Source organism: Gigantopelta aegis, chromosome 3 (genome assembly GCF_016097555.1).
Source record: "Gigantopelta aegis isolate Gae_Host chromosome 3, Gae_host_genome, whole genome shotgun sequence".
NCBI classification, from domain to species: Eukaryota; Metazoa; Mollusca; class Gastropoda; order Neomphalida; family Peltospiridae; genus Gigantopelta; species Gigantopelta aegis.
The window spans coordinates 7,391,825-7,418,559 of NC_054701.1; the positions used below are offsets into that span (position 1 = coordinate 7,391,825).

Below are 26,735 nucleotides of genomic sequence, written 5' to 3' on the forward strand. Positions count from 1 at the left end.
AGAGAATTCTGGACTGGAAAGATGCCAGTTGAGCTTTAAACATCATAATTCCCACGCAGAGTGAAACTGTTTTCAGTGGAGACTGAGTTTTACCAACTTTATAACTCCTGTTCTGGATGACAGATCAGCCAGATAGCCAAGGTGTGTGCAAGCACAATAATTAAGTTAAGATGGAGTGAATAAATGAACATCAGTAGTGTAATGCATAAGCCATCAGACTTAAGGTTGGTAGGTACTGGGTTCTGCCCCCAGTACCGGATCTCACCCAGAGTGAGTTTAACAACTCAGTGGTAGGTGTGAGGCCATTAATTATACTGACTTCTCTCTCAGTAACAACTAACCACTAACCCACTGTCCTGGACAGACAGACCAGACATACAGACTGAGGTGTGCACCCAGAACAGCGTGCTTGCACCTTAACTGCATATAAGCATGAAAAATAAGTATATATGAATACAAAAATTAATCTAATCCAATTGTATCAGTCCCTATTTAATCTGGTTTAAACCAAGTCCACACTATATATATTATCACAATAGATTATGAAAAAGACATGAACACTTACATGTATGACCAACATGAGCTTGTATATGTTGGCACAAGAGAGTATATAGTACACCTGTATATGTACATGTACATACATGTGTATATACGTACAGTTTAGGAGGAAAGTGAAATACGTTGACAGACAGAAATAGAATACATAATGACAACTTTCTTGTGTTGGTTTTCACCCGATTAACTCCAGAGGATGACAATGACATTCTGGGACATGAGTCTTACTTAATTCACTGTTCGCTTTGTGTTTGTTCAGTTTCTCAGAAGTACATGTACACAAGTACCACTGATCAAAACAAAGGTAAGGAAGTCTGGTCCAGTGGACATTCAGCACTTTGCTGATCATGAGTAAATGTGTCAAACTGAACATATGGTATACAGTGTGTCAAACTGAACATGTGGTATACAATGTGTCAAACTGAACATGTGGTATGCAGTATGTCAAACTGAACATGTGGTATGCAGTGTGTCAAACTGAACATGTGGTATGCAGTGTGTCAAACTGAACATGTGGGATGCAGTTTGTCAGTGGTATACAATGTGTCAAACTGAACATGTGGTATACAGTGTGTCAAACTGAACATGTGGTATGCAGTGTGTCAAACTGAACATGTGGTATGCAGTGTGTCAAACTGAACATGTGGTATGCAGTGTGTCAAACTGAACATGTGGTATGCAGTGTGTCAAACTGAACATGTGGTATGCAGTGTGTCAAACTGAACATGTGGTATGCAGTGTGTCAAACTGAACATGTGGTATGCAGTGTGTCAAACTGAACATGAGGGATGCAGTTTGTCAGTGGTATACAATGTGTCAAACTGAACATGTGGTATACAGTGTGTCAAACTGAACATATGGTATACAATGTGTCAAACTGAACATATGGTGTACAATATGTCAAACTTCTTGAGAGAAAGAAGTGGAATGTTTAACAACACCTCAGCACATTTTAGACTACAGTCTAACATAAATGTTATTGTGACTGCGACATTTTAGACTACATGTACAGTCCAACATAAAAGTTATTGTGACTGTAAACCACTATTGTGTTACAGGCTCCACATAGCAGCAAGGTGTCTTTTAATTTGACATACACTTTCCCAAAGACACTACAAAACATGGTTGAGAAGGAGAAGTTCCCAGTGGGAATAACCAAAATTGTCTACCACCAAGTGACAGCATCCCATGCCTAAATTTGAAAGAAGAAACGATGTGAAATGTTCACGTACCAGATATGATGAGTCCAAGTCCACATCCTTCCTTCTTGTGAAGCTCAACCACAGCTATACCCCGTCGGTCTTCTGCAAGTTCAATCAAATATACATTAGTGTACACGCCACAGGACTGCAAATTTTAATGGAAACTTGTTTTGGTTCCATGTCCTGTAATCATCAGAACCTATTGGAAACTGTTTTTCAGTCATTATGCTAATGGTGGATTTTGTTACATGATAATGGAGTAACAGATTTTCGGTTCGGTGAGTTTGCCAATAAGCTAGCTGCTGCAAATGATCGTTTCTGTGATTTTCTGTGGCTTGACATAACTATTATATGTTGATAATTTAAAGACATACATGTAGTAGAAAAAAAAAAACAGCACAATATTACCTAAAGATAGAGGTACATGTATAAAATAATAAATTTTAAGGGAAAAGGTATTTTATGTTACCCAAATGGGCACTTGTAACCAGGAAACAAAAAGTGCAATGCCTCATTGAGAAAGTATCATGCAGTGGTGTAATGCACTATATCATTGGACAATTTGGGGCTTACAAACTAACGACCTTATCAGTATTAAATATGACTCATCATGATTTGACAAACACACATAACGACATCAAGTGCATACATACATGTGTATGTATCTGTTTAAAGACTTAGTATTTACACTTCTGTTTTCAGTGTTAAATTTTGTAATAAATTTATTATAAAATGTTTTAATATGATTCATTATATATTTTAGGAACAGAAGAAGTTTGTTTTGTTAAAGTTTTATTTGTTTTATTTGACGACACAACAAGAGCATATTGATTTATTAATCATCAGCTATTGGATGTCAAACATTTGGTAATTTTGACATATACACGTAGTCTAAGAATTAGTAGCAAGGCATCTTTTATATGCATCATCCCAAAGACAGGATAGAACATACCACAACCTTTGATAGACCAGTCGTGGTGCATTGGCTGAAACGAGAAATAACCTAAGGGGCCAACCGACGGGAATCGATAAAAAACCAAGCACACATCAAGCAAGCTCTTTACCACTGGGCTACATGCCTTCACTTTTAGGAATAGAATAAATAGAACTTAAATTATTATATAAATGTTTTTAATTATATGTGAACATGAATTAAAAGCTTGGTTACAGCAATACTCAGAATAGTGTGTAAAGTGATTGACTTCATTTTTATAATCACTGAAACCTGTCAATAATGGACTCTGAATAGACCAGAATTCTGTCAAAACCAGGCAAATTTCATGGTCCTGAATTTTTTAAAGTCTAAAATTTGACCCTTTAAACACCAGATCCTGTCTAAATCGACAGATCAATATCTGGTCCCTAGCATTATCCAGTTTAGATGTGTTTTACTGTACATGTACATCATACTACATGTATGAATACTGAAAAATAAACAGCTTTTTAGAGAAAAACCAGCCGAGATAATAAATAGAATAACAACTCAGAACCAGTTAGGTGTGTTATGAAATTTGTCCCTCATGAAATTATTTTCATATGATTTCACTTGGGAAAGCAACAAAAAGTTAATAACTAGTACCGGTAACTTGTTTATTATTCTCTATATGATTATTACACAAAAATATTTATACATGTACATATACCTATAGAATACTAAACGAGCTTGCCTGTCATGCCATTTTATGAAATGAGTGAACAGTTTTGGTATCTGTGGACCGAAAACAAGTCAGATCCCAACACTGTTCACGAGTTTCATAAAAATGGTATGACAGGCAAGCTTGTTTGGTATTTTATTTATTACAAACCAACTGCAAACAAGCCACAACGCAGAAGTAAGCTGATGTCGAATTCTACTACATGTTTTTTTCCTAAGAATTGGGTCAGCAAGCGATCTACATCACGTTCACATCAAATCAATATTACACTAGTTAGATATTGAGTGATTGTTATGACATGAGCAATATCTTACACTAAAGTAGTGTCGAAAATAGAATAAAAATGATTTTCGTCAATTATTTCTTTCATATTAACCTGACAAGTAAACATTTTGTAAATACCTATTTAATGATACTCTACCTAATTTAACATTTACTTGTTTGGGCTCTTATTGATGTACAATATATTTAATCATTAAATAGATATTTACAAAATATTTACTTGTCTGTTTAATATGTAAGAAATAATCGACAAAAATCATTTAAATTCTATTTCCGACAGTACTTTAGTGTGTAATAAATGTATATATATGTTAAATGTTCATATATCATACTGAAAGCGCTATAAATACATTGTAATTTGTAGTATATTCAGGCCATGTAGGATTTCAAATTTCATGGGAAAAACTTTTTCAGTTCCATGCCTTGTGTTCATGGGAACCCATTGGAAATTGTATTTTAAAAAATAATTATATACCTATTATTTTTGTTGAATAGTCCTACTTGATATAATAATCATGGGATTTTACTGACACGGTACTGGAAATGATCGTTTCCATGACATCCACGGGCCTGTATATATTGCAGAAAATAACAAAGTAATGAGAATCTTAAATTACCATCTATGTCCTGTCTTCCTGTGACAACATCTTCAGCTGGACGTAGCTTGATAGGATCTGAAAGAACACAAATCAATATGTGTGTACACACATGTATACAGAACTGCATCGACTTATCACATCTTATAGAGTAGTCAGTGTGATTCCTGCTCCTGTTAATTGGATCAGAAAAAGAGGATATTTTTGTTGAGTATGATGAAAATATACAATGTAAAGAATCACCCAGCCTTAAAAAAACCCTGAAGAAAAATAGGTGCACCTTCTTTTTCAGAATTTATGGCTTCATCAGTCATCAAGTGGTGTATCAATTACACCAACATTGTGCAATGAACCCTGCAAGTCATTTGATCAACAATGATATATGATCTATGTTGTAACACTTACATGTAGAAACAGCAGGATCAGTTAATGCACAGGCTTCAGGAAATGGAATCATACACAGCATCAGTAACAGTAGACTGTAGTAGTAATTAACATGTAGTGAAGCAACCATCAGAGTAAATTGGACTCTATTAGATTCGGTGGCTGTTTTATCAGTTTTGATTAGTTCCAACTATAGGTCACTAGATAAGCATAATTATAAATGTTTGTTCAAGACCACACCAAAAAATTACACATCCCCACATTTATGTATCTGTATAAGCAATCACCAGTTTTGCTTAATTAATTACATAAAGTGAAGACCAAACAATCTTTGTGTAAGAATATAGTTTGAATACAGGTGTAGCGTATATACAAGTATGTTACACCTGTCGATTGCATGTATATGGACACCATGTTAAAAACAGGTATACCTACATGTAGTATACCTGTAACTACAGTTAAACCCCTCTAAACCGGACACCCTTGGAACAAAGACAAATGTCCTGTTTTAAGAGGAATCTGGTTTAGAGAGGTTAAGTTTTGGCTTTTAAAAAAGGACTCTGTAAAGTGTCTGGTTTTGAGGGAATTCCGGTTTACAGAGGGTCCGGTCTTGAGGTTTCCCTGTGTATGTTTCACTTGATCCCATGCCTATAAACCAGTGTAAACTTAAGGCTTTTACCATATTAATGTCATGCAACTTTAATCATGACATATCCATACAATGTGTATTTATATCAACCTTGACATTGTCTGTTAAATCTGGGGTTATAAAAAAGAAAGATAGAAAGAAAATGATCATGTACCGTGTAGATAAAAGTCAGTATAGACTTGGCTAAGTTTGAGTCTCAACTTTTAGGACTCCGTTACAAAGCCTGAGTTTTTTTCTTAAATGCAGATGTTTATAAGCTTGTAAAACTGAAACAGGCTTTGTAAACAGATATAGTTACTGTTGTGTAAGACTGAAACAGGCTTTGTAAACAGATATAGTTACTGTTGTGTAAGACTGAAACAGGCTTTGTAAACAGATATAGTTACTGTTGTGTAAGACTGAAACAGGCTTTGTAAATAGATATAGTTACTGTTGTGTAAGACTGAAACAGGCTTTGTAAACAGATATAGTTACGGTTGTGTAAGACTGAAACAGGCTTTGTAAACAGATATAGTTACGGTTGTGTAAGACTGAAACAGGCTTTGTAAACAGATATAGTTACTGTTGTGTAAGACTGAAACAGGCTTTGTAAACAGATATAGTTACGGTTGTGTAAGACTGAAACAGGCTTTGTAAACAGATATAGTTACGGTTGTGTAAGACTGAAACAGGCTTTGTAAACAGATATAGTTACTGTTGTGTAAGACTGAAACAGGCTTTGTAAACAGATATAGTTACGGTTGTGTAAGACTGAAACAGGCTTTGTAAACAGATATAGTTACGGTTGTGTAAGATGAAACAGGCTTTACGGTTTGGTGTGTAAGACTGAAACAGGCTTTGTAAACAGATATAGTTACTGTTTTGTAAACAGTAAACAGATATAGTTACGGTTGTGTAAGACTGAAACAGGCTTTGTAAACAGGCTTTGTAAACAGATATAGTTACGGTTGTGTAAGACTGAAACAGGCTTTGTAAACAGATATAGTTACGGTTGTGTAAGACTGAAACAGGCTTTGTAAACAGATATAGTTACGGTTGTGTAAGACTGAAACAGGCTTTGTAAACAGATATAGCTTTTACGGTTGTGTAAGACTGAAACAGGCTTTGTAAACAGATATAGTTACGGTTGTGTAAGACTGAAACAGGCTTTGTAAACAGATATAGTTATGGTTGTGTAAGACTGAAACGGCTTTGTAAACAGATATAGTTACTGTTGTGTAAGACTGAAACAGGCTTTGTAAACAGATATAGTTACGGTTGTGTAAGACTGAAACAGGCTTTGTAAACAGATATAGTTACGGTTGTGTAAGACTGAAACAGGCTTTGTAAACAGATATAGTTACGGTTGTTAAGACTGTTTTGTAAGACTGACTGAAACAGGCTTTGTAAATAGATATAGTTACGGTTGTGTAAGACTGAAACAGGCTTTGTAAAAATAGAGTTATAGTTACGGTTGTGTAAGACTGAAACAGGCTTTGTAAACAGATATAGTTACTGTTGTGTAAGACTGAAACAGGCTTTGTAAACAGATATAGTTACGGTTGTGTAAGACTGAAACAGGCTTTGTAAACAGATATAGTTACGGTTGTGTAAGACTGAAACAGGCTTTGTAAATTTAGCCCATTATGTATAAACGGCTAAGCACAGGCCCCATTCCACAAGCTGTATAATATATAAACATAACACACTGCATACCTATGCACTTGCATGTCACGTACTGACATTTAATGCAACTACATTGTATGTTAAGCATTAAAGATTTAAGAATAAATTATTGATTTGGTACACTTTACTCTATATTAGTATCAGTAACACACGTTATCGCACAGTTATTCAATTATAAGAATAAGACTACTCAGTATATAAAATACACACGTGTGTATAACTGTAAAAGTGCCTTACATGGTAGAACTTCTGGTAGCAAGTTTAAAGACAACCTCTGAAGTTTCGAGTTTGTCGATCTCAGGTCAACAACGGATGAAAATGTTACAGTTGGTCGAAGGACCCGTCTCTGTGCCATCTTGAATTACATGGATATATTTATAATAGCACCACTTTAATATCGGGGTCACATTTTTTTTGGCAACAAAAGGTATTGAAAGGCACATTGTCGAGTCAGACATGTTGGGCTACAAACACTGGCACACAAAGCTGCATGTGTATGTTTTGTGAATAGCCAACGTAATACCTACATGTACTTATCCACGTCCATTGAAACTTACAATTACACATGTATATGTTGTGTGAATAGCCAACGTAATACCTACATGTACTTATCTACGTCCATTGAAAGTTACAATTATATATTACATGTATATGACAAAGTTAAAGTTTATTTTGTTTAACAACACCACTAGAGCACATTGATTTATGACTCATCGGCTATTGGATGTCAAACATACAGTAATTTTGACGTACACATGTATATATAGTCTTAGAAAAGGAACCTGCTATATTTTTCCATTAGTAGCAAGGGATGTTTTATATGCACATTCCGACAGACAGGACATCACATACCATAGTCTTTGATAATATACCAGTGATGAACCTATATGTATACCTGGCTTGTGAAAGGTAATCTATTGAAAGGATTTAATACAAAAATCTGTTTTAATTGGTTTGTAAATTGTTATCAATTTAATGTAAAATTACTGTTTCCTGTGTTTTAAAAGCAAAACTCTTTTCTCTTTATATTTATTATTTGCATGCATGTATATGCCTATATATTTAATTTATAATCATAACATCATTCAATATTATTTATACCTTCTTAATGAAAACAATATGAGCATTCACAAATGTTTCTTGGGGAAATACATGTACAGGTACATTTTTGTATACAGGTACTTGTATGTATTTCATAACTACATGTATACATATAGATGGAAACAAAATTAAGAAAGAAAACAATCAGGAACCCCCCCCCCCCCCGAAGAAAACATTCATAAATTAAATAAAAAGATAGGAATACCTTCATCACACTAATTTCAACCCCCTTATTAATAAAATAAAATAAAATAAATGTCTTCACTCCAACTTTTGTAAATGTAACATTTAATGACTACATTAAATAAATAAATAAAATGACAGACTGACAAATTCTAAAAAGTGGTGCATCTCTACTTAAAAACTGGCACTTGAATTGATAGAAATGAACTTATCAACCATGAGATAAACACATTTATAACCCTACATGAAGTCTTCTAAATGCCTGTGTGTATACCTACATGAAGTCTTCTAAATGCCTGTGTGTATATACCTACATGAAGTCTTCTAAATGCCTGTGTGTATACCTACATGAAGTCTTCTAAATGCCTGTGTGTATACCTACATGAAGTCTTCTAAATGCCTGTGTGTATACCTACATGAAGTCTTCTAAATGCCTGTGTGTATACCTACATGAAGTCTTCTAAATGCCTGTGTGTATACCTACATGCATGTGAAAGCCTGACATTCTGACATTTATCTATATGCAAGTGCCATAATGGTCAATGAGAAATCTTTGTAACCACTGTAGCAACAAGCAGAAGGTCACAGCGTAACCCACTTGAGCTCCACATGGCATACCTACCAGGCAGACTATAACAAACGTAGGCATTGCTTCTTCCCTTACGTTTACGCATTCGCCCTAGCTGCAGCGTGCCACATCCAAACGAAGGCCAATCAAACACTCTCCACTTTGACATTGTATCAGAATTCATCTCTTTAACCAACAAACAATTTGTCCAACAGGATAAGTATAAAAGCCCGGCACCGAAAAGCCATTTGTGAGAAGGAAGAGTTTGTGGGTTGTTTTTTCTTCAGAAAACCTGGTAGTCTCAGATGCCAATACTGGGGACTGGTTGCACAATGCACTTGAGAGATGAGTGGCGGAAAAAAGTGATGAGCTGATAGATTATGCAACTCAGTTGAACACAGCACAACCATGTATCACCAGAGTAACAGAATTACACACATTGCACAGAGGGTGAAGGCCACCAATTTATAAGATGTGATCATTTACAGTTGACACACATAGTCAAGTGCAGTTGCAGGCATGCTGGGAACCACCGTCATACAAATACATGTACTGTGCTAAGCAACAAATAGCACAAAGTTGTATAGACGTGTGTTGTTACAATTTACTTCTGGATATATATTCAAGTGTAGATATGTACATATATGCAGGAAACCAGTATCAAAGCAGCAATTACATGTACTTCGCTAAGCAACAAATGACACAAACATCTACAAAACTGTGCTGTTAAAATTTACTTCTGAATGGGGTATGAAAATGCAAACATTTGTCAAAAGACAACAAAATGTCAAATATTTATAAACAATCTGGGAATAACAATTGTAACACTCGGGCACGTATTATATTTATAAACAATCTGGGAATAATAATTGCAACACCCGGGCCTGTATTATATTTATAAACAATCTGGTAAAAATAATTTTAACACCCAGGCCCGTATTATATTTATAAACAATCTGGTAATAATAATTGCAACACCCAGGCCTATATTTTCAAAGCTGTCTAAGCACTATGATATCGTAAAACTGTCAATGGCTATGGTGAGTGTCACCGATAGCTATACTGCAAACTTTTTACAATATTGTAGCATTTGGATAGCTTCAAATATATGTAGCCTGGTGATTACAGGAAACCTGCTGCCATCACATACATTGTACACCTGTACAGGCTACTCTTTCTAAATGGCAGCAAGGCATCTTTTATAATATGCACACCGGCCTCAGTGGCTTAAGCCAATCGGACTACAGCCTGGTAGGTACTGGGTTCGCAGCCTGGTACTGGCTCCAACCCAGAGTGAGTTCTTAAGGGCTCAGTGGGTAGGTGTAAGTCCACTATATACCCTCTTCTCTCTCACTAACCACTAACCAACTGTCCTGGGCAGACAGCCCAGATAGCTGAGGTGTGTGTGCCCAGGACAGTGTGCTTGAACATTAATTGGATATAAGCACGAAAATAAAGCTGAAATAAAATAAATATAATATTCACTTTCCCACCGACAGGACAACCCATTTCACAGCCTCTGATCTACAATGTATGGGCTTCAATCTTCAGTATCAAATACTTGATGCTTCAAAAGCAGCTTCATGCGTTTTGGACATGTTGTTTTCCAGTTCCTATAACCAGAGTTTAACCTGTGTTTTCTTTAGGTGCTGAACCTGACACCAAATACTAGAGATAAAATCACACATACACATGTATGTACAAATTGCAGACTGTTAAAATGATATTTGATACTGATACCAGGGATAAGCTGTAAACTGAAGAAACTGTTTTGAACTAGTTACACGTGGATGTGGTTTTAATTTAGATTTAATGAGTTTGAAGTCCACACATGGAACCCTCTAACTGAACAAGATAATGTCACAGCTGGACCCACATACCAGTAATATTATTACAAACATATTGCCTTTCTGTTTTATCTTCTTTTCCCCAGTAATGACATACTTTGAATACATGTTCAAAAGTGACACACTAAATGTTTTTGTTAATTACATTTTAGGCTTAAATGATAGTATTAAATGATAATACATTCTATTTAGTATTAATTGAATATTGTCAGGGCTCAAATTTAACAGCTGTGCCTGATTTTGCATGCTAGAAATTGGGACATAGCCTAGTGGTAAAACCCTCACCTGATGCACGGTCAATCTAGGATCGATCCCTGTCAGTGGGCTCATTGGGCTATATGTCATTGCAGCTAGTGTACCACGACTGGTATATCAAAGGCCATGGTATGTGCTATCCTGTGCCTGCGATGGTGCATACATATAAAGGATCCATGGCTACTAATGTAAACACAGTAGCAGGTATCTTCTCTAAGACTACATGTCAAAATTACCAAATGTTTGACAAGCAATAACTGGTGATTAATAAATTAATGTGCTCTAGTGGTGTTGTTAAACCAAAAAACCTTTTTAACTTTCATACTCGAACAGGGACGGGACATAGCCCAATTGTAAAGTGCTTGACTGATGCATGGTCAGTCTAGTATCAATCCCCGTTGGTGAGCCCGGCCATTGGGCTATTTCTGATGTGTAAATGCATTCACATTCATGTGCATATACATATAAAAAAGATGAAAAATTTAACAATCATTAACAGAATAGTATAGAATAGATGTTTAACGACATCCCAGCAGTAAAAACAAACAATCATTAAAGATAAAATTAGAAAGTTATAGGTTCCATCCAAGTGAACATGACAATAGGTATATATATGGTCATAATTCATATTCTTCTATGTACATAAAGATTGTTTTGTTTAACGACACTACTAGAGCACATCAATTAATTAATCATCGGCTATTGGATGTCAAACATTTGGTAATTTTGACACATAGTGTTAGAGAGGAAACCTGGCCACTACATTTTTCCCAATGCAGCAAGGGATTGTTTATATGCACTTTCCCATAGACAGGAAAGCACATACTACAGCCTTTGACCAGTTATGGTTCACTGGTCAGAACGAAAGGTACATGTGTAATATACATGTACATACATGTAGGGTGATTTTAGAACATTCATGGTATAAACTAAAATTAGTAAAAAACATTCTCATTAATATTATAGCAGTAAACAATTCCTTTTATATTTTTTTTTATATAATCATAAATGGTTTTATATTATCAGTGTTAAATGGACAAATTACTTGTGAACACATGTAAATATTTACATGCAATTTACATGTGCATGTCTGTTACCGTAACTCAGTCAAGTGGACTGTACTGTCTGGTACATGACACAATATTTTGATTCTTTCTAAACTAAAGATAAATATATCCGCATTTATCAGCAGCTGCCATGAGGCAGTAAAGAGCTGGATCTGGTTATGTGTATATCTCCAAATTGTGGTGTGTGTGTGAAGTGTGAAACACAGCAGATATAGGTTGAGATGGGAAGATGTAACAGACCGCCACAGACACTATCACATTGCATGACCTCTCAAGTAAAATAACACATTTACCAGTTGACAGAGACTTTCTTCTTTTTCTGGAGCTCTTCTAGAATGGCAAGATCATTTATGGTTGGTAAGGGGGAGTATGACAGACAGATAGTGATGTTAGTGTAACATTTTAAATGTCTTAGGCATGGGTGTAGGAAGGTGCCAAAAAGTGGGGGTCGAACGCACACACACACACACACACACACACACACATACACACACACACACACACAAACACATATATATACATGCAAAAAGATATAAAACCCATTGCTGCTTCTACAAAGTGGTGGACATATGCCCCCCACCCCCACTACCAATGCCAGTGTTACGGATTGGAAGCGATTGTTTTTTAATGCACACAGTTGGCTTACATAAATAGATGTTTCCTGGTGATTGGTACATGTTTTAATATCCTGTTTCCTCACCCATGCATCCATGAGTTTTATTCATGCAACTTTAGATACACCACTGTAATTGAAAATATATATATATATATGTACATACATGTATATACACATTTATTTAAGTTAATTTATAATTTAATGTATATAACACCAATGTAGTGATCTTTCAATGATATTATGGGCTATTTCTTGTGTCAAAAATGCTGTGGTATGTACTATCCTGTCTGTGGGATAGTTCATATGAAAGATACCTTACTGCTATAATAAAAAAGAGTAACCATGGCAGCAGTGGGTTTCCTCTCTAATTATCTGTGTGGTCCTGAACTATATATACATGATGCTAAAAGTTGTTGAATGTCCTTAAATAAAACATTTCTTCCTTCTTTCCTTGAATTATATTACATACCAACACACAGGCGTAGGAAGCTGCCAAAAAGTGTGTGTGGGGGGGAGGGGGGAAGAGACATACACACACATATATATAAATACATGTAGAAATAAATTTAAAAAAAACATTGCTGCTGCTACAAAGGGGGGGGGGGGGGCACATGTCCTCTTGAAACACCCTCCCACCCCCCACCCCACTTCATACGCCAGTGCTACATGTATGCCTGGATGAATAATTAACTTCATTTCTAGTTGGTATGTAAAGTGAGAATTTTATTGAATGTGAATAAGTACATGTAATTATATATCTACCAATAGGATACATTGTCACTTAGCCAAATACGATACACACTGTAATGGCAACCCATAGATGGGGTTTTATGGTTGGAAATTAGTCAAGTTGAACAGGGGGCAGGAAGTAACCAAGTGGTAAAGGCTATTTTTCATTCCAGCCAGAACTGTACAATGGGCTTAACAAAGTCCATGGTATGTACTATCCTGTCTGTGGGATGGTACATATAAAAGATCCTTTGCTGCTAATCAAAATAAGCATCCCATATGGCATGTTAACAATGGGTTTCCTCTCATTATCTGTGTGGTCTTTAACATATACATACATGTATATGTATGTCCAATGCAATATACATGTAACCATTAATAAAGCATTTCTTTTTTTCTTTGAAGCTGAATATTTACCAATTGGGGGTTGAATTTTAATAGGGGGGCATGAAGACAACTTACTTTCTATCAAATTTTCACAGCCAAAAATGATTTCGCCCTAGCTGGTGCCTTAATTGAGCTTTAGCAGGGCTTCTAATGATATTCAATGTTGGGCTAGCAAATAACTACTATTGACATGCCCGATGGCTAGTGTAAAATAAATGTTGCAGTTAAGTCTATTTTGTAAATACAAATATCCTGCCCCCACCCCAACCCCCCAATGTTAATGTTTTATAAAATCTAGTGTATGCAATTTGTTGGATGTTTATCGTATTACCAATTTGGTAATACACATGTACGTGTATTACTATTTCTTACATATATATATGATATACAATATGGAATATATATAAGGGCATGTTGGTAAACCAGGTAGGGCAATGAATCATTTTTCTTGCTATTGACGATGCACATTTTTCTGGGCCCCAACAAGTAACAGGGCAGCTACATCGTTGCCGTGGTAAAATTCATACCCTGTGGAATTCCCTTGAAATCAGGCAGTTTTATGGTCTGTTTTTTTAAATGAGTACTTACAAACAGTAACCTCTCTATGCTGGACACCGCTTAAACTGGACTGTTTACTTGGTTCCATGGGTGTCCAGTTTAGTAAGGTTTCACTGTAAAACAGACGTATTTTGTTACAGGTTTAAAATGGATGATGCAGAATAATATCTGCTTATTGGTGCATGTTTTACTTGGGTAACAGAAAACCTGATACAGCTGGCATCTGCCGCAAACAGCTGCACAAAAAGACAGATCATCAAAAGTTAATGATGAACTCAACTACAAAACACATATCTGACAAAACATGAAATAGAGGTAGAGGCACACCCCATACAATCTACCTGTACTATATACATAAATATAAGGTTCATATTTATACTTATAAATCTTATGAATATCCAATTCATGAACACAACATAATAATTTAATGTGATTTTTTCAGAAAAAGATAATTCTGTTAATGACAATGCAGCATGGCCAGCTGTCAAAACTTTGTTCTGTTTAACACCACCATTACAGCATATTGATTTGTTAATCATCAGTTACTGATATTTATGACATCATATGACAGTCTTAGAGGAAACCTAGTATATCAGAGGCCTAGGTATGTGCTATCCTGTCTGTGGGAAAGTGCATATTTAAGATCCCTTGCAGCTAATGGAAAAATATAGCAGGTTTCCTCTGATGACTATACATGTCAGAATGACTAAATGTTTGACATCCAATAGCCGATTAATTAACCAATGTGCTCTAGTGGTGTTGCTAAAACAAACTTTAACTTTTAATAATCAGCTATTGGTAATTATATATATTGCATCATATATATCTATACACACACACACGCACACACACACAAACACACACCACACACACTACCTCACACACACACACATACACACACGCACGCACACACACACAAACACAGACACACTACCTCACACACACACACACTATCTCACACACACACACTACCTCACACGCACACACACAGACACACACACACCACACACACACACACATACACACACTACCTCACACACACACACACACACACACAGACACACTACCTCACACACACTACCTCACACACACACACACCCACACTACCTCACACACACACACACATACAACCTCACATACACACACACACAGACACACACACACACTACCTCACACACACACACAGACACACACATACACACACACTACCTCACACACACACAGACTACTTTACACACACACACACACACACACACTACCTCACATACACAGACACACACACACTACCTCACACACACACACACTACCTCACATACACAGACACACACACACTACCTCACACACACACACACACAGACTACCTCACACACACACACACAGACTACCTCACACACACGCACACACAGACACTACCTCACACACACACACACACACACACACTACCTCACACACACGTAGTCTTAGAGGAAACCTAAGCATTTGTATTAGCAGCCACATTTTTTGTATGCACTTTCCTTCAGAGAGGACAGCACATACCATCGGCTTTGATATACCAGTCACAGGGCACCAGATGAGATGAGAAAAACGTCAAGAGACTGGGTCCACGGGCAATGAGACAGGGCATGCAAAGGCCTCATTTGTAAATACACTACATGTAAGATTTTGAAATATTGTTCCCCAGCTGATACTGAGATGTAAAAGTTAAATGTTGTTGGGTTTTTGTTTAATGACATCATAAGAGGACATTGATTAATTAATCATTGGCTATTGGAGTCAAACATTTGGTAGTATAGCATATACCAACACATTTGATATACCAGTCATGGTGCACTGAACGAGAAATAGCCCAATGGGCCCACTAACAGGGATCGATCTCAGACTGACTGCACATCAGGCGATCGCTTTACAACTGAACTACATGTATAAGACTGCATGATACCTGAACCATTATACGGAGGCTGATAACATGTAGGCTTGTTATGTACCTCTGTTTGGTATACACTGTATGCTTCAAGCAGCTTGAAGAGTTTGAGTGCAGCAACAAAACTGTGCACAGACCAACAGTCAAGACATAATCATGCATCACAGCGCCTTTGTTTTGAGAACATCTGTAATGATGCAGTGCCAGTAGAAACAGAGGAACCCTTTGTTTTGAGAACATCTGTAATGATGCAGTGCCAGTAGAAAGAGAGGAACCATTAGCAGGTGCACTCCCCTGATGAGCCCCAGGTGAACACATATGTTAGCATTTACCTTTTTAACAAAACACCCGGACCAGGAGGCACCCTAAAACTAACAGTGTAGCTGACAAATGAAACACAGGTGAGAATATTTGTTGCACTCAATGGATGCAAGTTGTAACAAGGTCAGCATGTGGCACTACACTGGAATGGCAGACATGTATCCAGCAGTTTCAGTGAATGGAGTCTTTCAACACAGATTAACCAGAATGGTATGAAGACCCTGTTAACCCATGATAGGTGTAAGTGATTATCACACACCATACAGTAAACACAATCTGCTACCTTCTTCAGTGAACCCAGTTACAACACAGCTAACAACCATTAACAAGTCTATATAGATCTATATCGAGTATAAAGAAAAGTTATAAATGTTGTAGGTGCTATAAATTAAAAATAATTAGCTCCCACCCTGTGTCACCCATGATATATGTAACATATCCTTAAAATGCTCTCTGTACAAGTTATGAATTAAATGTGCAGGATGGGTGATTACTGCTATACGTATAATAAATAGAGGATATCATATTATATATGAGTGTCATTGACACACAATGTTTATGACACAAGTGCCTAAATAATCATATTGCCCAAGTGAGAAAACTATGATAATTTAGGCACGAGTGTCATAAACATTGTCTGTTATGGATACAAATGTAATACTCTATTTATTATAGTGTAGTGTAATAAATGTGTATATAAATTCTTAACAGTAAACACTTATTAGCTAAGCAACATTATGTAATCAAGCATATTAATACTTATATCACCTACCGTTGTTAGACTTACAAGACTTGCTTCTCCGTGATCTTTGGCCAATACATGCAAAAAGCTTCATTTTTATCTTATCCAAATGAATCCGTGCACAATTGGATCATCTCCACTTTCTTCTCCAATTCAAATCCAGCTTGGTAAAACCACCGCTATTAGGTTCAGCAGAGATAGCACTATACCAGAAAACACTAGCAGCAATTTTACAGGGGTCAGGTCCAAAGCAAACAACTATAAAAACACTGAAACAGTTTGAGAAGATTCAGACACACACAGATAACTCAAAACAACTGCCAACAGGAATAATATAAGTTTGCTCTATGTTGTCCACCACATGGGAAACAAGTTAATTCTGCACATCTCCATCATTATCTACCAAGACCAGACAACTTGTGATTAGTTGGAGCTGCCAAAAGCCTCAGTCCCCAGGGCAATACCAGGGCAATTTAATACAGTGCGGTACTACATACAGGTATATATACACAGAAAGTCACAGAGCCTTGACCAGAATGTATCATTGTCACAATTACTTGAGTAAACAAATCCCTCAGACTGCTGGAATTAACCTGATCAGCTGTTATGTATTTTCTTTTTTTAAGAAATCCAATCTCAGATATCGGTGAACAGTTTCCCTTTGATGTGGATAACACAATCTATTAACAGTTGTTGTCACATAATCAACAGGTGCATGTGTGTGCTTCCATTATCAGTGTAGTGTTACTCAAAGGTTGGTATACATGTAATACCAGATGTATTTCATGTGATCTGAACAAGGTGATACACAGATAGATTCCCCATGTGTATGTAGAACGCTGCTGTTCAGTACTGTTATATATATATAAACCAAGATACCTTATCACAAAGTTTCAATCACTGGAATGTAGGGCTGTCTTCTGATCTGAATACGGTTACAATACATGTACTAATACACATACCAATGAGACAGACCGAATCCATGGAGCATTACCCAGTTGACATTATGAACCAATAAACTACAGTAACAATTACAGGAATGGGTGTTCACTGAAGATATAATTTGGAGATGGATTTCTTCTGATCTTGACAAAACCAAATCCTATGGATTTCTATTGATCTTCACAAAACAAAGTCCTGTGGATTTCTGTTGTTCTTTATAAAACAAATTCACTGGATTTCTGTTGATTTTCACAAAACAAAATCTTATGGATTTATGTTGATCTTGATAAAACAAAGTCCTGTGGATTTCTGTTGATTTTCACAAAATAAAATCCTATGGATTTCTGTTGATTTTCACAAAACAAAATCCTATGGATTTATGTTGATCTTGATAAAACAAAGTTCTATGGATTTCTATTGATCTTCACAAAACAAAATCCTATTTCTAATTAGAGAAAGTCCTTCTGCACCTTTAACATTAGTAGGCAGCTCTTCTGTGCACCAATAATACACTTCCAACCACCAACACTAGTAAGACACAGAATGTGAACCTTGTATGTCCAATTTCTACTGATGTTAACAAAAGAACTTCTTTCAGCGCGTGCTCCCAGATACTGAAGGTACGTACTCCTGCCTCCCAATGAGAGACAGCTTCTATATACACCTCATAACATCAGCAGACTACAATCATTATGTGATCAAAGGTGTCCATACAGATTCCAGCCAGCACATCAGAGAACTCTCAGAGAAGAACGGAAAGAAAGAACGAAGCACCAACCACTCACAGAGTGATATTGTCATCCACGAAAGCTACATTTCAAAGAGAATTAATCCAATACAATCCATCTGTTTTTTATAATTATATTTTCGATAATAAATCAAAGGCAGATATATAAATATTCCTAACAATAATTGGCATTATTCTGACATCTTAAATTTTAATTACCACAAAACAACTTATACTTTTATAACATTAATTTTTACATGTATATTACAGAGGCGAAATATTCAATTTGAAGGTCAACAGTCACAAATTGCTGCTAAAAAAAATCAAATATTGATATTTAAATATTTCTAAAAATAATTTGCATTAGTATGAAATCTTAGACCTTTATTGTAACAAAGAAACTATAGCATTATAATTTCCATATTATAGAGCCAAAATATTCAACTTCAAGTTCACCAATTAAAAAAATGCTGCTTTTAAATTATAAATCAAAGACAGATATTTAAATATTTCTAAAAATAATTTGCACTAGTTTGACAAAGGAACCACATTAATTCCGTACTATACAGAGCCAAAATATTCCAATTTCAAAAGCCAGAAATTGCACTGCTCCCCTTCTTATCTGAACAAATTTTGTTCTTTGAATGTATTATTCTTGCATCATGCACCAGCAAAATCCACTATCAGTTCCTGATTACGGAAGAGCAAATCACAGAGAGAAGATTCAGTGACAGGTGCATTAGCCTCACTTCTCCAGGGTTTATATTACACCACAAGGCCTGAATGTGCGGCATTTCATCTATTTCCACAACTGGGTTACTAAACAGGCCATTTCACCCAGGCATCCTATCTCAAGCCTGAAGACTTTTCCAGGTTAAGCCAATACAATAAAATGTCCTGTCCAGCAGAAATATGATACCAGAAAATATTACTGAAGATATTTATGTGTGTTGAGAGAGAGACAGAGACAGAGAGAGAGAGAGAGAGAGAGAGAGAGAGAGAGAGAGAGAGAGAGAGAGAGAGAGAGAGAGACAGAGACAGAGACACAGAGAGAGAGAGAGAGAGAGAGAGAGAGAGAGCGAGAGAGAGAGACAGAGACAGAGACAGAGAGAGAGAGAGAGAGAGAGAGTTTGTGCGTGTGAGCGTACAATGATAACAATAATTCCTTAATTATGACTATATTACATATAATATATGTCAATATACATTACCTGTAAGACCTTAAAAAGACATTGTTATGTTAAATATATAATACACAAGTCTGACATTTATAAAAGTCTTATAGTTCTTAGGTAAATCAATAAACATATGAATGGATGGATGGATGAATGAATGAATCAATGATAGAATGAGTGAATCAATGATAGAATGAGTGAGTGAAAGAAAGAATAAATGAATGAATGTTTAACGACAATCCTGCACAAGGAATGTTTCAGTTATTGCGTTTGAAACGATAAATACCTCAAACATGAAATTCAAATGCTGTGATTAACTACAGATGAAAAACAGAAATTAAATGATGATAAAACTGCATGGATACATTTATTTAACATTCCAAACAAACTTGAGTGTTAAATTATGTGGGCAATGGGCAACTATATTAATGTGCCCCTATCCACAAGGGTTCAGGCATGCCCGCCCCGGATCTAGCCTCTGACTTCGCCAGTGACCACCTCCGGGGCGGGAGGGTTAAATTATGTGCCCGACATGAATCAGGTGGAAAACAAATGTAGAAGTACGGGGTATCTCATCCGGACACGGTCTCTTCTTTCTACTGAATGGCAGAGATTTATATGTGGCCAGTGGGCAGTCACATAACAATGGGATCTGTCCAAGTAAAAGGTCATGCTCAGGTATCACAACACTGTGTAAGGTTGCACTGCACTAAACCTGGGACTTCTGTCTCACAGTTTATGCTGTACGCCACTGTCAGACATTAACGGGGGAAAGCAACCCCAGCTCTGATTGGTAGTACATGTAGTCTGCTAGTAATATACAGTATAATATGTATTACATATATATGTAATACATATTATACTGTTGTCTAATATATATCAATAAATAGAGAATAATACATGAGTGGCCGTTAGATACCATTTATCTTGCAACAAGTCATTTTAAAATGTATCTAACGAGCAAGTTGGATACATTTTTACAACAACAAGTTGTACAATAAATGGTATCTAATGGACACAAATGTATTATTCTATTTCTTATATATTCTAAAACATCAGGTTTTAAGCAAATTTTAACATCTTTTTTTACTAAAATTTATATACAGCCAAATTGCACTTGTAACTAACTTTGGCATCACAGACAAATGATTGTCAGGTTAACTATATGTCACAGTGTAAATAATTTCGACCGTTTTGTGTTTTCGTTGGATGTATGGCATTAATTGGTGACCTGGTCATCACCTAGGAGCAGCCAATGCTAACAGATTAATTACACATAAAAAGTCTACATGTCTTCATACACTAGTTAAATAGGTTTTATTAAAACATGTTAACATTATCAGCAATGGAACATGAAGTAGTGTAAAGGAACCAATAAAAAGTGCCTAATACAACATGTAATTGGAGATACAATTGGTTTGCCATCTGTAAATAAGTAGTTTTCGACTGGTAACATTAAAAAGCCATTTAAGACAAGACTGCTGACTCTCAATCATCTTGTCCAAAATGAACCGATAGTAGAAATATAGATGTGTATGTAGTGAAACATGCATAGGCAGACTAAATAGTCACTGAATGTGCAGCTGTAGACACTGCATGGGTTCATAAACTACAGTCCTTCCCAGCAGTGAATGTCGTTTTCTTACTATGGTATGCATGCACTACAATTTGAACGGGGCAGGACGTAGCCCAGTGGTAAAGCGCTCGCTCAATGCACAGTGGTTTAGGATCAATCCCCATTAGTGGGCCCATTGGGCTATTTCTCGTTCCAGCCAGTTCACCACGACTGGTATAACAAAGGCTGTGGTATGTGATATCCTGTCAGTGGGATGGTGCATATAAAAGATCCCTTGCTGCATTAGAAAAATGTAGCGGGTTTCCTCTAATGACTATACAAGTCCGAATTACCAAGTGTTTGACATCTAATAGCCAATGATTAATAAATCAATAATGTGCTCTAGTTGTGTCGTTAAACAAAACAAACTTTTACAATCTGAAATGATGGGGATTAATTGCACAGAAAAAGTTTTATTTTATTTTAATATAACACTTCTACTTTTCTATATCTGTCAAAATATTTCATGGAGGCTGGGAAGTACTATAAGTACTGCACCAATCCAAAACCACAGTGAGCACTGGTACAGGAAGTACCCTCCCCACTTTTCTTGATCCAGTAGCAACGATGGTTAACATACATTTATATTTATAAATATATGTGTCCCCCCCCCCCCCCCCCCCCACCTTTGGCACCTTCCTGCACCATTGATGTGTGTACAACTCCTTGTGCAAGAAGCAGTGACAGATCTATGGTGGCCTCGATCAGGAGCCCGGGCCCTTCCTGCACCATTAATGAGTGTACAACTCCTTGTGCAAGAAGCAGTGACAGATCTATGGTGGCCTCGATCAGGAGCCCGGGCCCTTCCTGCACCATTGATGAGTGTACAACTCCTTGTGCAAGAAGCAGTGACAGATCTATGGTGGCCTCGATCAGGAGCCCGGGCCCTTCCTGCACCATTGATGAGTGTACAACTCCTTGTGCAAGAAGCAGTGACAGATCTACGGTGGCCTCGATCAGGAGCCCGGGCCCTTCCTGCACCATTGATGAGTGTACAACTCCTTGTGCAAGAAGCAGTGACAGATCTACGGTGGCCTCGATCAGGAGCCCGGGCCCTTCCTGCACCATTAATGAGTGTACAACTCCTTGTGCAAGAAGCAGTGACAGATCTACGGTGGCCTCGATCAGGAGCCCGGGCCCTTCCTGCACCATTAATGAGTGTACAACTCCTTGTGCAAGAAGCAGTGACAGATCTACGGTGGCCTCGATCAGGAGCCCGGGCCCTTTCTACGCCATTGATGAGTGTACAACTCCTTGTGCAAGAAGCAGTGACAGATCTACGGTGGCCTCGATCAGGAGCCTGGGCCCTTTCTACGCCATTGATGAGTGTACAACTCCTTGTGCAAGAAGCAGTGACAGATCTATGGTGGCCTCGATCAGGAGCCCGGGCCCTTCCTGCACCATTGATGAGTGTACAACTCCTTGTGCAAGAAGCAGTGACAGATCTATGGTGGCCTCGATCAGGAGCCCGGGCCCTTTCGATGCCATTGATGAGTGTACAACTCCTTGTGCAAGAAGCAGTGACAGATCTATGGTGGCCTCGATCAGGAGCCCGGGCCCTTTCGATGCCATTGATGAGTGTACAACTCCTTGTGCAAGAAGCAGTGACAGATCTATGGTGGCCTCGATCAGGAGCCCGGGCCCTTCCTGCACCATTGATGAGTGTACAACTCCTTGTGCAAGAAGCAGTGACAGATCTATGGTGGCCTCGATCAGGAGCCCGGGCCCTTCCTGCACCATTAATGAGTGTACAACTCCTTGTGCAAGAAGCAGTGACAGATCTACGGTGGCCTCGATCAGGAGCCCGGGCCCTTTCTACGCCATTGATGACTGTACAACTCCTTGTGCAAGAAGCAGTGACAGATCTATGGTGGCCTCGATCAGGAGCCTGGGCCCTTTCTACGCCATTGATGAGTGTACAACTCCTTGTGCAAGAAGCAGTGACAGATCTATGGTGGCCTCGATCAGGAGCCCGGGCCCTTCCTGCACCATTGATGAGTGTACAACTCCTTGTGCAAGAAGCAGTGACAGATCTATGGTGGCCTCGATCAGGAGCCCGGGCCCTTTCGATGCCATTGATGAGTGTACAACTCCTTGTGCAAGAAGCAGTGACAGATCTATGGTGGCCTCGATCAGGAGCCCGGGCCCTTTCGATGCCATTGATGAGTGTACAACTCCTTGTGCAAGAAGCAGTGACAGATCTATGGTGGCCTCGATCAGGAGCCCGGGCCCTTCCTGCACCATTGATGAGTGTACAACTCCTTGTGCAAGAAGCAGTGACAGATCTATGGTGGCCTCGATCAGGAGCCCGGGCCCTTCCTGCACCATTAATGAGTGTACAACTCCTTGTGCAAGAAGCAGTGACAGATCTATGGTGGCCTCGATCAGGAGCCCGGGCCCTTTCGATGCCATTGATGAGTGTACAACTCCTTGTGCAAGAAGCAGTGACAGATCTATGGTGGCCTCGATCAGGAGCCCGGGCCCTTCCTGCACCATTAATGAGTGTACAACTCCTTGTGCAAGAAGCAGTGACAGATCTACGGTGGCCTCGATCAGGAGCCCGGGCCCTTTCTACGCCATTGATGAGTGTACAACTCCTTGTGCAAGAAGCAGTGACAGATCTATGGTGGCCTCGATCAGGAGCCTGGGCCCTTTCTACGCCATTGATGAGTGTACAACTCCTTGTGCAAGAAGCAGTGACAGATCTATGGTGGCCTCGATCAGGAGCCCGGGCCCTTCCTAAATTTTACAACAGTTATATTTATTTTATTTTTTCATTTTTTACATTGGAGAATCCAAGAAATCCCTTCAGGAATGTTTGTCAATAATCTCCCCCCAAAAATGATTTTGTGGATTTGCCACTGAGGAAATACATTAGATCATTACATTCTGTCCATGGCCAGTAGAGGAAACTGGGGACCGATGAGCCATGGGGACCTTTGAGCCACCCCATATAACTACTGACTGCAAATTAGTGGTGACATCTATCCACTGTCAATGCAACTACTATATATGTGACCTTCACCCATATTGTTTAGAGAGCTTTGGAGCAGATGATCAACAAACCAGTTACAAAAATAAGATCCTGTAAAGGTTTGTGTTTTTCGTTAATAATCGCTCTTGACGTCTAAATACAGTTCTACTTTTAGTCAATCAGCCATGCGGTTCTCTGGTATACTTGGCTAACATAATGAAAGTGGTGTTGGGGACCAATGAGCCATTTTCTGTGGGCTCCGAAGAGCCACTTTGGGATCTGATGGGCAGGTGGCTCATTGGACCCCACCGCATTTCAAAGGACACAGAACAACAATTCATTTGATGTTCAACCATCCACTTCAGGTGAATGGGACAGCTAACTCATCTCCTGGTCATCAGCCACAGCCATCCACCAACACACAGCCACAGCCACCCACCAGCACACAGCCACCCACCAGCACACAGCCACCCACCAGCACAGAGGCACAGCCTTCCACTAGCATACAGCCTTCCACCAGGACACAGACACAGCCTTCCACAAGTCAAATAAAGATGGCAATCATTTCTCCAGAGCACATACAACAATACCCCCAAAAAAGACAGAGTGCCAGCAAAATGGCAATTGGCAGACACATACCAAGATAAAGTTAAATCCTCTGCTGCACATTTTGAAGAGAGCAGCTCTGAGGAGGAATCAGAAGGTGTACATATTGCCTTTCAGGAGAAAGACCCAGAGCCGGGTGATTATGTGCTCATTGAATATGCCCGGAAGCAGAGCACTGTTCACTATATCGGTGTAATCACACAACCAAAAGATGACGATGGAGACTATGAAGTCCAATTTCTCAGACAATTTACCAGGCATACTAAGTCATGTGCATTTATTGAGCCTATCCAGGAAGAAATAAGCTGTTGAAGCAGATTTGATTTTGGGAGTTCTTCCCAAACCTGTTGCGCAAACCACTAAAAGGCAAAAGGGAATCATACAATTCAGTGTCAACTTTAATGGGTTCAATCTTGAATAAGATTCAGTATACGGTTAGGACTCTGAAACTACACGAGTCAAAAACATAGTAAACAGTAAACAGGTACCGAGGTCGGCATTGAAAATGTAATTCACCCCTTAGTTTATTACAGTATGTGCATCTCAGATGACATTTATTGCAGGAATAATAATTAAAACATTTACATGTGTTGTTTCTCGCTAGTTTCACTGTTTGAGATCATGGCCCACAGGACCCCAATGGGTGGCTCACTGGTCCCTTATCCTGGGGCGCAATGAGCCATCATGGACCCTGTTACATAAGGGGCCGTCCATAATACTCAACATTTACACAAGTGTACAAAGAGTACACTTTTGACCAACCCCCTCCCCCCCCCCCCTAAAAGTGTACATCCACCAAATGAAAAATGTTGATTGACATTTTTCATTTTCAAAAAGAGTGTACACTGGCCCCTTAACCCTCCCTTAACCCTTCCCCCACCCCTGCGTATGGCTTATATGCTCGTGAAAATGTTGAAAATTATGGATGGCCCTAAGTGTCTCTCATAAAGACGTTGATGAAGATAACCTATCAAACTCTATGTTGTAATCGAGAGCAATAATGTCTCTATAAGCATGAACAGTTTTGCCATCAACAGCTATGAAGTTTGAGTGAACTGGCTAAATATCTTAAAAACGGTTCATCGTCCCCAATTTCCCCTACTGTATGCTTGAATTTAATTGGTATAAAGGCATGAAAATAAATTTTAATGAAGTGTGTGTCACTAATTATATTAATAATAAATAAAACATTTCTTTTCTGTTTTCTTTAACAAGAACTCCACAGGTAGCTACTATCTACACAACTACAGAGCCAGTGTAAACAGGATTAACAGTGCTAAGACAACCTGACACAAATACTGCAGCAGCTAAATGATCCTAAAACCAATATTGTAGGAAGCCAGTAAGCTACTGTAAATGTTTGCCTATCACCAATATTTATAGTATCTACCTTTCCTCAACACCCCCTCCGTA

The 26,735-nt window shown here is 38.1% G+C and overlaps 1 protein-coding gene across 1 annotated transcript in view; it reads right to left on the bottom strand.

Moving 5' to 3' along the window:
• The window catches only part of LOC121367457 (glutamate receptor-interacting protein 1-like), a 68,401-nt gene that overhangs the window by 23,130 nt on the left and 18,536 nt on the right, over positions 1-26,735 (bottom strand). Inside the window, exons 2-3 of the mRNA XM_041491637.1 lie at positions 4,312-4,368; positions 1,788-1,859 (exon numbers count right to left, since the gene is read on the bottom strand). Of these exons, the coding sequence (XP_041347571.1) occupies positions 1,788-1,859; positions 4,312-4,368 (129 nt within the window). The remainder of the gene's footprint in view (positions 1-1,787; positions 1,860-4,311; positions 4,369-26,735) is intronic.